The 12,924-nt window shown below is 41.6% G+C and overlaps 1 protein-coding gene across 1 annotated transcript in view; it reads right to left on the bottom strand.

The window, feature by feature from the left end:
* Positions 1-12,924, bottom strand: part of Dchs2 (dachsous cadherin-related 2) — a 192,270-nt gene that overhangs the window by 39,860 nt on the left and 139,486 nt on the right. The window contains exons 8-10 of the mRNA XM_050158836.1: positions 10,675-10,829; positions 8,720-9,563; positions 5,750-5,989 (exon numbers count right to left, since the gene is read on the bottom strand). Coding sequence (XP_050014793.1) covers positions 5,750-5,989; positions 8,720-9,563; positions 10,675-10,829 — 1,239 coding nt within the window. The remainder of the gene's footprint in view (positions 1-5,749; positions 5,990-8,719; positions 9,564-10,674; positions 10,830-12,924) is intronic.

Raw genomic sequence — 12,924 nt, 5'->3', positions numbered from 1 at the left:
ACAAACATTTGATCGGCAAAAAAAAAGTTGATCGGCATAAAGGAAGAAAGAGTGGATGGACTCAAAATAAGACTCCCACACTTCACCAGCATCTACGAAGTCTCTCGTGATGCGGACCCTACTTACTCCTCTGACGCTCCCGGCAGCTCACACATTCACTGTATTCCTGCCATCTTTACTTCCCTGAACAAACTAAGCTTCATTTTGTTTGCAGCCTCTATAATTGCCGCTTCCTGTTTGTTCTTCCTTTACTTTTTTTAAAAGACAGTGCTTACACTACTGTGTCTCGGATCTAAACCTATGCTTCCCTGTCTATGATACACTAGCGTTTGAGACGACTGCCCTCCTCTGTTCTTGCTATTCTTTCAGAAGACCTGGGTTCAGTTCCCAGAATTCACGTGGTCACTCACAGCCATCTGTACTTTCAGTACCAGAGGACCTATGCCCTCTTCTGGCCTTCTTGGACATTGTAACACATTATGCATGTACATACGTGCAGGCAAAATAATCGAAACACATGCAATAAATAAGTAAATAAATATTTTTAAAGGGGGACAAATTTGAATTTTCTTCCTCCTAATAACACACTGTATCATCAGTGCTGTTCTGTCCTTTAACACTCTGTGATCCAGATTCTGCTGGGCTCCTCCTCTTTCAGCCCGTCCTTCCCTTTTTTCTTTAAAAGACAGGTGCCTCCAGACCCATCTCCCACCTTCACAGTACTGCTTTGCTCACTCAGCAGCAACAGCAATACAGCGTCTAATATTCTTGTCTGACTGTGACAGGCAAGAACACTTGTCACAAGGAGAAGTTCTTGCATATCAGAGAGTTTGAACTCTTTGCCTTTGGCTGGAGTGCTGAGAGTCTTGTCAAAGGAGAGAGAATGCCACTAAACCCCCATTGTTGTGATAGCACAAAGAGCCGACCACAAGAGTCGGATGGTGGTGACGCGATCCTTGAAAGACTCGGACTGGTTAGAAAACCAAATGTCGTCATAATTTATAGAAAGCAAATTGCAAGTTGAAAGTTTTTCACTTGCAGCTTAGCTCACAGAAGATGAGAAACCTCCTATGAGAGCCCTGAGATTAATCTCCTTGGAGACTGAACTGACATTGGGTGGCAGATACACAACAGAGACAAGGGGATGTAAAGGACCAGAGTCTGCAGTGTGGCAGGCAGGAAAGTACAAACCTGTCCAAGTAGACAGATAATAACTCACATTGGCATAAACCTGGGGAATATATATAAAGCCAATTCTAAGTGAGTGAGAAAGACCTACATCCTAAAGACCGTGACGTGAATACTTACTGATATATAAAGCCAATTCTAAGTGCATGAGAAAGACCTATATCCTAAAGAGCATGAATCCTTCCTGACGGGATAGTGCAGAATATTATGTTCTAATCAGGAAGACCATCTCTCATGTCTTCAGTAATCACACAATGCTCACACCTTCAGATATTCCTAAATCCAAGAGGATATGCTTCACTGTTTGTTTGGCGGCAATGAAAAATAAGTAATAAATATATTTCAAAGATTAAAGGTAACCCAACACCATTTATGACTTGTGGGATTTGGTTTCTCAAATCATGAAGTCAAAAGTACTGGTTTAATGCCTACATCATATCTCTTACCACCCTAGAATTGAGGCTAATATAAAGTAAAATACACTGAACCCAGGAATTTATAGTGTAGATAGGAAACAATCAACAAATACAAAAAAATTAGAGTTTAGTCCAAAATTTTAACAAAGATTGTCTTCTGAGTGAGATCATGATTGATCCTTACTCATTTCCCCCTTTCTTTTTTTATGTCTTATTTATTTATTTATTAAAGATTTCTGCCTCCTCCCCTCCACCGCCTCCCATATCCCTCCCCCCCCCCCCATCCAGTCCCCCTCCCCCGTAAGCCCAAGAGCAGTCCAGGTTCCCTGCCCTGTGGGAAGTCCAAGGACCTCCCACCTCCATCCAGGTCTAGTAAGGTGAGCATCCAAACTGCCTAGGCTCCTTTCCCCCTTTCCATAAATGCATTTATAGCAGGAATCTATAGAGAGACTCTGCATAGTGTGAGTTAGCCAGATACCAGCAGGACAGTAGATGAGCAGAAGCAGTGAGCCTGAGCCACTAGTGTGTCACCGTGGCTCCTCTAGCAATGGCCTTAGACTGAGAAATGTAAGATTTTACCTTCCCAGTGGCCTAAGTCCCCTCTAAATCCCTCTATTAGGATGTGGTAAAAACGAAAGTCTCCAGGCTCAGGAAGAGAACGAGTAAGACTGGTTGGTGCCCTGACCCTATCGCTCTCTTAATGCACCTGGGTTGGGCTGACGCTAGAACCAGCTAATGCTGTAGGAAGAGATTGAGAAATCAGGCTGATGGGCAACCACAACAGAGTTCAGGTGAGCAATTGGCGGGTTTTATGTCATTAGATGGCCAGAGGAAATACATCTTTATAAAAAAGTGACATTATACTTCCTTGGCAGGAGAGATACTATGATCAAGAAGTTGACATTAAAAACTTAATAGCCAGCAAGAGTTTCTGCAGCTGAGAGCAATTATTACAAAATGTCATATATTAAGATATTTTGGCTTCTAGGGATGGGGGACAAAGCCTCACATGTGCAAAGCGCTAGTTCCATGCCCAGATAATACAAAAGGATGTTTTAGCATCTTTATCCTTTGTTTTAAGAAGCACACGCAAGTGTTCTACTGGAAGGTGTCCATAATGACCCTTAAAAGGATAACACCGGTAATACTCCAACGGCTGAGCGGTAAGGTATCCTTATTTACCTTCTTCCTTCCACTCTAGAACATCTTTCCCCCCACAGTTTACATATCTGACGTTAGATGAACAGCGGTGTCAGAATTGGAGTCAGTGAAATATTGTGCTTTTCCTTGACTCCAAAAGTGGGTTTTGGAGAGTACAGCTGTCAATCATACACAGAGCAAGTCCTGTCAGGAAACCAGATGATACTGGGAAGAGAGGACATTTGCATGGAATAAAACAAACCCCATCTTCCTGACCAATGCACTGCTATGTTAAAGTGTATGTCTCACCGTACTGAGCAAGCGTCATCATCCCCAAGTCATCTACCGTGCGGGGTGCCAGGGGCAGCCACACTAACAATGGAGCTCTTGTTGAGGTACCAAATGCTGGGAAAATTTTAATACCCCAGTAAAAATCTGGTAGTTGTTTTTTTTTCTTTTAATACAAGAAGAAAGTCCTGCTAGATTTGGAGTGAGTCATACAACATAAACATTCAAATCCCTTCGGACTTAGAATGCCAAACAGCACTGAGTGCTTACGTTTCAAAACTCTGCATTCTGGCATGCCAGAACACATATGCTCAGCTCTCTGGTATTAAGTAACACTATAGTACTTTTTAAATACATACTATAAAGTAAACCATTCATAAATTCCAACCCGATGCCAGTTATGTTAAAATCTTGAGTACGTCATTTAATTCTCATGCATAATGCTGTTTCATTGTTTGAATTCAGTCCGTGCAAAAAAAAGAAAAAAAAAGACTGAGAGGAAATTTATTCAAATACAACACACACACACACACACACACACACACACACACCACACACACACACACACACACAGTCACATGTACTTACAGAAACACCAGCTTAACAGATCTGGCTCCATTGAAAACATAGCAAATACAGTACTCATAAGAAATCCGCACAAAAAAATTAAAAATTTAAATAATTTTTTAAAAGCGAAGACATCCAGTAACTCAAACCATCTCAAGACACGCAAGACTAGAGGAGATATGGGGTGATATTAAGTTGTATTTCAAACCTCCATGAATGTAAAATCACAAAAATAATAACTGTATCTAAACTTGCAGCTGTAAGTGTGAACCCCGTAATAATCGGTAGGAGTAGCATGCACCCTAGGCAACTCCACAACAAAGAGATAGCATTTGCTTATGGCAGTCATGTCTTATTATTAAATGCAAAAATTTGAGAGAAATTCCTCTTTCCATTTTCAACAGAACCCCATACAGAAAATAAAATGAACAAAGTAAGGTCCAGGGGGGAACAGACTGCATGTGGCTAAGCAGAAATTCTGCAGGCAGCTCAACCTATGCTGCCCACTTTGGGAAGTGGTTCCATGCCCAGCCCAGGCTCCTGCTGGGTTGACAGCTGGCAACCTTGGAAGGGAGCGTTCCGAACAATGGCCACCATGGAGATGCGCCCCTTCTGTACGTCCCCCAGGATCGCTGTGAGAAGCACAGCTTGTATTCCCCGTTGTTCCGTCACCCTAAAACAGCGGTTCTCAGCCTTTCTAATGCTGCGACCCTTTAATGCGGAACCTTCCGCTGTGCTGACCCCACCCATGCAATTATTTTCATTGCTGCTTCATAACTGTAATTTGCTATTGTTATGAATCGTAATATAGATTATCTGTGCTTTCTGATGCGACTCCCAGGTTGAGAACCGCTGCCCTCCAGCAAACAGTGCTGGGAAAGTGTACCGTCTAAGCCGGACTGATCATGCTCCTTTCTGAGCACAGTGGGGAAAAGCCTTGGCTCACACTGCCCTCCTTTGGTCAAAGTGGGAGAATTATGTGAGCCCTAGGAGTGTCCCTAGCATTTCAGACAAAGTCACAGGGACATTTAGGGAAGAAAGGGCGCTGCTACGCTATCGGCTTTGTGGGAACACCATTACCATGTTTGTAAATGTGAACCTTACAAATGTAAGTTTTAAGGACTGCCTAATTAAATGCTCTGTAGTAGTTCTGATGGGAAAACTCGGAATGTAGTTAATAGCAAACACTGAGGGATTGATTTTTATCATTATTTAGTTTTGACTTAAGGCAGAGTATCATTAAATGAACTGTGCCTTCAACACCCTAAGAGAGCCAGGGACGTTCAAAGGCAAGTCGGAGACACTCACAAATTCCCAGTCACGGTAACTGTTTGCTTCAGAGTTGAGTGTCTATGTTTTGTGTTAATTATGACAGTAGAAACAGGAGTTAAATGGTCATTCACTGAGCCAGATGTTAGCTTCCCACTTAGTAATGTCTTCATGAGTACAATGGAATTATGTTTGGGGGCACTAGAATTGTCCCCATTTTACAGACAAGACGAACAGAGAGGATTAGTAACTTATTTAGGGTTACACAGCTTAGGTAGGAGATAATTCTAGGATTCGAGGCAGGCTGCTATCAGCTCCATAGCTCTGGGAGCAAGCCTGTCTTACACTGAGGAGACAGAGAACCACCAGACTCCTCCTGCTCCATCCGTCTAGCGCACTTGGAGGTAAATGTGAAGTTATGTGTATCCCTCTGCTTGCTATCTCAGCAAAATCCATAATTACATGTTAATTAGGGCTGTACCACTCTCAGTGCTGATAAAGAGGTACACAAACAGATGCCAGATAGAAACAGACATTACCTATGGTTATTTGTTCCAGGTATGTTGCTGAAAATACTTGATATTTGAGATAAGTAGTGACTTCATTTCTCTATAATGTTTGTTTTTCTTAATTTATTTACTTAAATTATTTATTTATTAATTGAATTATTACTTAATTTATCATTTCCACACATGTGGAGATCATAAGAGAACATTCAAGAGTTATTTATCTCCTTCCATCATGGGTTCCAGGTCAGTAAGCACTTTCCCACTGTGCCAGCTCACAGGCTCCATTTTCCCATAACTATGATTTTATGCCAACGGTAACCATTTTGTGCTTTTACGGTGCCTGTTATCTGGTGTCTATAGTTTTCTGATTACCTGAATCCGTGTCCTCAGCTTCAACCCTTGTAACGAACACACCGGGACTTTGGTTTTCTCTAACTGAAGCTTCGTACAGAAGTTTCTTAAATAAGGGTGTCTCATCATTTACATCGAGGACAGTGACGGTCAGAGTCTGGGAGGCAGAAAGTGCTGGCGTGCCACCATCCTGGGCCACGAGGGTCAGCATGTGCTGAGTCTTCGCTTCGTAGTCCAAGGGACAAGCTGTCCTCAGCAAGCCTGCTTTGGGAGAGAAGACGTGGTGGACTATCGGTGTGGCTTGAGGCAGAGCCACTCCCTCCACCTCAGTTCACGTTACAACACACAATCGAAAACTTTCATTGCTAATGAGTGAACCATAACAAAGAGTGAAATTCGTTGAACCAAATTTAAGTTCTTATTTTATCTACTAACATTATTCGTCAAAAAAAAAAAAAGCAATTTAAGTTGTAAAGGCAAACGGAAAGTTTAGAAGTCTATCCCGTATGATTATCTACAGAGAGGCCTGCATCACAGTATCAGTCTACCCAGCATTTCCCTTGTTTCTAGAAGCATCTATGACGCTACTAACATATATTCTGGGACATATGACACACTTGAAAGTAGCCGTGTTATAAAAGTGTGCATTTGACTCTGTTGCTCAGGACATTTGATTCCTGTTAGAGACCTGCCTGCTGTTGCACTTGCTCTTGGTTGACCGCCATTGGCTTTATGAACAATAACGGGCACAGACATTGCAATTCAGGCAATAAATTTCACAAATAAGCCGCCTTTCTACCCCACTGCACTGAGCCACATAACCCGTGTATGTGCGGTGTTCTACACAGATAGCTATTAGGGGGTAATAACTGTCATTTATTTCTTCTAAGATTGCTGACTGCCTGCCTCCCCAAATTTTTTTCTTCAAATAATTAAATATTGAATCAGATTTTTGAAATAGTTTTTTCAATAATTACCCCTCATTTTATACATTGGGGCCACAGGAAACCCCACTATGTTTTCTTTTTTTATTAGACACACGAGCCTTGTGAGAGAAAAAAAAAACCCTCCCATGTATCTCACATGGATACATTCTGCAATTATCATTTCATGTCCTTGAAAGCTACCTCAAAAGAAATAGCCATTGTAATAGCTCAAGATTCATGATGCCGGCATTACTAAGACACAATTCATGTTTATTCTTCCTCTTTAACAGGCTGAACCAGACCTTCCTTGAGCGTCTTGGAAAGCATTTGAAGTGCCATTAAATCAGCTCTGAGGAGAGCCACAGCGCTCGCAGAAACCATCAGCCTGTATCTGGACAATCTCCTGTCAGCTGGGCACTGAGGTGGTGTTCATACAAGCCTCAGAAGGGAACCATGTGTCAGGGTCTGAGAAACGTTCTGATAAATTTTCCCATCAGAATAGAAGCAGCTATATGCTCACAACTTCCAAATCCTCACATTCTCATCAATTCCAAATAATGCTCTTCACAGCTGGCCAGATCGCTTACGTCTGAGAATATATTTCCTAAGGTTCATGTTGAAATCACTGTTTTATAGACAATTAGATAGTACTCTATATTTTTTAATATCCTGAAGAAATCATAAAAAGAAAAGATCACATCATATTTTTTAAAAAAAAATAGTGAATGCCACCAGATAGCAGGGCCACAGCAAGATGGCTGACATGGCAGTGACATTTGTGCAGAAGGGATGGCACTCAATAGTGACATAAAAAGCAATGCTACAACCGATGTGAAAAACAATGCCCACGACGAGCAAAGAGCTCAGCCATTAAACCTGTACGTCGTTTCCAGTTACTGACCAGTGCTGGCTTCCGTGAACTAAAGGTGAATTTCCACACCAAAGTCTTTGCATAATGTTGATTTGCCAGATAGTCACCTTGCTTTACTTAGTCGGATTCCTACGCTAAGGACTCATGATGGTGACTATTGCCTCCTCAGCCCACAAGATACAGCCAGTTACCGAGCACAGTTAATATCAGCAAGCAGTTCTAATATACAATATCTGCAGTGTGTGTGGGGTGTGTGTGTGTGAGAGTGTGTGTGTGCTGCGTCTGTCGCCTAACAACTACAGCGATGGTTCTCGTAGAGAGCAATAAATAAGAAGAGTTGGCAGGAGTGCAGAGAAATCAAAACCCTTGCGCACGATTGCTTTTAATGCAAAGCATTTCAAGTAGAAAACGATATGGCCAGTCCTCAAAAGTAATTTGTTTACTTGGCAAAAGGATCATAAAGCCCCATGCTTCCAGAGAAACTATAGCAGTTTTAAGATTGTTTATAATTAAAGTATGACACATCCCAGCGACACCACCTCTGGATACTTATGCGAAAGAATTGCAGTCAGGGTCTCCAAGTAGTGACAATGTCAAGTTCACTTCTGTACTGTTCAGAACAGTCAATGTTAAAAATAACTCAAAGGTCTACCAGCAGGTAGAGACAGGAAATATGATACATGCGTGCAATGGTCTTAAAACTCATGAGGAAATTAATTGCCTTAAAATGGGATGGCATGTCTGGACTTTGAAACATGATGCTGGCTGAAATGCGCTAGCCATACTAAGACAAACATGGTTCTATTCAACTACACTTTTTAAAACAATCAAATTTACAGAACTATCAAGAAGACTGCTTGTCAGAGAGGCATGAAAGGAAGTGAGAACAGTTGGCTTGGATGAAGGGAAAGGGTGATCTTTGAGCCCAACCGTACAGCACTGGGTCCCCGGTCATGAATAATGTGTTCTGTTGGAATGTTATTCTCATATAAATTTTCTTGCTACAAAGTTAGGCATACCTGCAAACTTAGTACTTGGGAAGCAGGGATAGGCAGATCAGGAGTTCAAAGTCATTGTCTGCTACATAGTGGCTTTGAAGTCATCCTGGTACATGTGAGAACTTGTCTCAAACAAAATGTAACAAAATATTTGGTGAAATGAAACAATTTAGAAGAGGCACCCAGAGCACTGTACCTGATGAGCCGTCTAACATGAAGACCATGTCCTCGTTTCCTGCGAGGATGCTGTATGTGACTTCCCCGTTCATCTCCGCGTCTGCATCCTGGGCACTTACACGGTGCACCAAGGAGCCCACTTCAGCATCCTCTCTGACGAAGGCCATGGGATGGGACACAAAGGCGGGGCTGTGGTCATTCACATCCAAAATCACGACTTCTGCCACCAGTGACCGCCATCGCCGGTCGGTCACATTCACAGCCTGGTCAGATGCAGTTATGGTCAGTAGGAAAGTGGGGACCTTCTCTCTGTCCAAGGGAGATACGGTGACCAGTGAGCCAGAGGAGGGGTGCATGAGAAACGGGTTCATTCCAGCAGGGCTGGATTCTGCGAAGTATTGTATCCTGCTGTTCAGAAAACTGCCGTCGCCATCTTTGGCATTGAAGATGTACACCAGTGTCCCTACAGGGGCGTTCTCCTCTATGCTGATCACAATGAACTCGTCCTGGAAGGAGGGAGAATGGTCGTTCTGGTCCTCTACATCAACGCTAAGGAAGACTGTGCTGTTCCACGGAGGGCTCTGGCTAGGGTCTTTAGAAACCACCCGGATAAGATAATGAGATGTCCTTTCATAGTCAAGCTCCTTAGAGAGGAGCAAGTCTCCCGTAGAGCTGTCGATTTCAAAGTGTCCTTCCCTGTCCTCTGCAGCGATACTGAAGTGTAACTTCCCGCTAGGGGGCTGTTGAAGGGGATCCGGTGACTGCATCAGGCTCATGATTTTTGCAGGCTTCGTGTTTTCCGGGATCACTAAATGTTTGATATTATGAGATTTAAAAGCTGCCCCTTTGGAGAATGGTATCACCTGAAAAGGCAAATGAGTATCTGTTGGCGCAGAGTTCTTTGAAACTAGCTTCACGTATCACGATGAAAAGGTAAGTTTAAACACCTATACACATATATTATGACACTATATTGGAAGCTGATTGTCTTTTTATATATGTGTTAATTGATAAGAAAATACATTTTAACAGAATGCAAATGTATCAAAATACTGAAATCTGCTCTATATAGGAACAAATAAAATTCACCTTTTATCTTGCTGTAATACATGAATGAGTGTTTTGTGAGGCTGTGCCATGGTTCTTCTAGAACATACTTGGTAATTCTTCAATGTGAATGTCGGACAGATAATTCTCAAAATGGCCACAAATCCTAGAGGTCAGTCTAGCCACAGAACACCTTTGGACAGTGAAATATCAAGTGTCTTTGTTGAAACAAAAAAACTAAAGTTTTGACCACATCAATTTTTCTCCTAATTCACACTTTAACTATATGAAAGACATAATTTGAAAACAGCAGTCCTGGGGAAACAAACTCCTTGTTACTATATACATATAGCCTACATTATATTTATACTGTGCTGGCATGACTTATTATAACGTGATCAGCAGACAGCCCAGCTGTGAACAGTCCCCTTTCGACTGGCCGTAGGTAATTTTCTGCTGCTGCAAAGATGTCCCATGACTTGGTTTTGTTGTTGCTGCTATTGCTGTGATTTGATTAATGCAAAGCATTGACATATGATCTCAAGTAATTGTTACAAGCTTTGATTTTTTTTTTCAAAAACCCATGCAATTTGTCCTGTGGCCATTTGTTTAGGCACAAGGCCCTTCCTCCTGCAAACTTACCAACTCGCTTCCATCAGAAGTAAGAGGAAAGTCACCTTTTGCACATGACACCCAAGGCAACACAAATGTCTATGGGGTGAAGGATAGCTTGTCAAGACAGCACATAACAAGGGTCATTTATACGTAATTTTTTTTCCAAACAGTAACAAGAAGGCAAGCATTGTATGTAATATACTTTGGAAATAAGATCCACACATCTGGACTGTCTTCATACTATCTACTTGTTTAAGAAACTCAAATGAAAGTCTCAGAATGTTCTTCTACATTTTATGCCCCTAGCATTACCTGAATATTAATAATCGCCTGTCCTTGAAGAGGGGGCACTCCCTGGTCACTGGCGATGACTGTCATCCTATAGGAAGGTCTGTAGTCATGGGAAAGGACCGTGGTGGTTCTTATTTCACCGCTGTTGGCGTCAATCTTAAAGTGAGCAGGATAATCTGTATGCAAAAGTGAAGACGCTATTTCATAAGGCAGAAGATGGGATCGATTCAGTTCATGCATTCGTATTTCAGAGCATGCATTTACTTTAAATTTCTTGAGAGTTTAAGGAGCTATAGAACGCTAATTTGGCTTTAATTCCTTGAGGGTCTGATGAGCCTTGTGCCTTGTTCAAATGTTTTCCAGGGCACTGATACACACGTGCATCAAACGCAGCACACAACACCGCTCTGATCCCTTCAGCCTCCACACTTCCATGCACAGTTAATATGAATCTAACTTTTATATGCCACTAAAATATTGAAGAGATTTTTTTTTAGTTTAAGTACATAAAAATAAAAAAGTAGAGAACTGGGCATGGTGGTGCATAAGCCCTTTTTCTACTGGGAAGACCGTGCCAGGCCATCCTGAGGTACACGGTGAGACCATCTGCAGATTTCTGCCTCCTGCATGCAAATTTTGCCTTTGAGATTCATTTGCTAACACTATGTAGCAGCATTTCATTTTCATTTTAATAAATAAAGCTTGCCTGAAGATCAGGGAGTAAAACAGCCCCACTTACTGGCCAGCCTTACAGACCAGGCAGTGGTAACCTTTAATCTAAGTAGCCACACTGGTTTACCACAGAAACCAGGGCAGTGCATGCCTTTAATCGCAGTGGTGCATGCCTTTAATCCCAGCCCTAGAGAGGATTATACTCTTCGGTGATGACCTAATTTCAGTAAGTACAATAGTGGTGTAAGGACTGTAGGAAGATAGTCTGCCCCAGTGTGCTAGAATGAGCAAGCAATGAAATGTTTACAAGCAAAGAAATCAGGGCGCCCCCTGGTGAGCAACACAGAGCATGGAAGGAGAATTTGCTCCCTGACAAAGCCCGTGATAATGACGTCCCGGTCCCCAGTGGAAAGGGAGCTGACCTCAAGGGCAACAAGGTAGAACTTTTATCTTCTGTGAGCTGCCTTCGTCAAACACGTTGCAAGATTTGCCTAGGTGAAGCTGTAGGAAGTCCATTTTCATGGTAGTGTCTCACTGAGCGATACCATTGTGTGAGCACGTGAAACAAAGCTTCAACAAAAACTCTGTCCCCTCTCACTCAGGGCACAGGAGCTGCTCCAGGACGTGGAACGGAGGCGCTATTTCTGGGAGCAACACAAACACCCTGCAAATTTATCACGAGCTGCGTCTCCACGCTTCAGAGTCGTTACACTCAGGAGACGTGTTTTAAACTGGCTGTGCTGTTCTGACTGCAAAATGCTTGTTAATATTCTTTGCTCGGCTTTCAAATCATTTGTCCTTTTCTTTCTGATCTCTCAGGATTCTTAATAAAGCTGAATGCAATTCTGTGTCAGTAAAGGGATTGTAACTGCTTCCTTCCAATCCATAACCTGAGACTTACAACATGGTAAACAGTGACATATTTCACGAAGTTCTGAATTTTAATGTCATTTCATCCAGCTACTTCTTTTAATTTTTTTTCTTGTTTAAATGTCGTTTTCGCCCTCAATATCAAGTCATCAACCTCTTACATTTTCTTCTGTGAGAATTAAGATTTTGACATTTAAATAAGACAGATTTTGAAGAGTGAGAAGTAATATGTAATACCATCTGGGTAACAAAGGAGGTCTGAACCAGGTATTGATGATCCATCTGCTTGCTACATACTGTGTATCAAATCTTCATACACTTATCCACTAATCTATTGTTAATCTGTCATACTATAGTGTCTTCCTTTTAAAAACTTTGTAAATGAAAGTCCTATGGAAGCATATTTTCCATTTGTCCTTCTAACACTGTCTTATTCATATTTTTTTAGCTCTTCTATTATGACTTTAGAATGAACATGTCATATTCCACCAAACACTGGCTGACATTTCAAATGAAAATATTCTAAACCAATAAATAAACATTTAAACATTTCTCTCTCCTAATATGAGCAGTACAGATAGAGATTTTTATTTCATTTGCCTTTCATGCCTATTATTAAATCTTTACAATTTTTTCATAATGATTGAAAGCATCTTCAGCTAGAATTTTCCTCAGATTCCTTAGCAAGCATAGTTCTTGATAAAAGGAATTGAAGAAATCTACTTCAGA

The sequence above is a fragment of the Alexandromys fortis genome, unplaced genomic scaffold (assembly GCF_014885135.2).
Source record: "Alexandromys fortis isolate MF-2015 unplaced genomic scaffold, M_Fortis_MF-2015_v1.1 scaffold_102, whole genome shotgun sequence".
NCBI classification, from domain to species: domain Eukaryota; kingdom Metazoa; phylum Chordata; class Mammalia; order Rodentia; family Cricetidae; genus Alexandromys; species Alexandromys fortis.
Note: the sequence above shows the minus strand (reverse complement) of the source record. Positions and strands in the feature narration are given on the sequence as shown.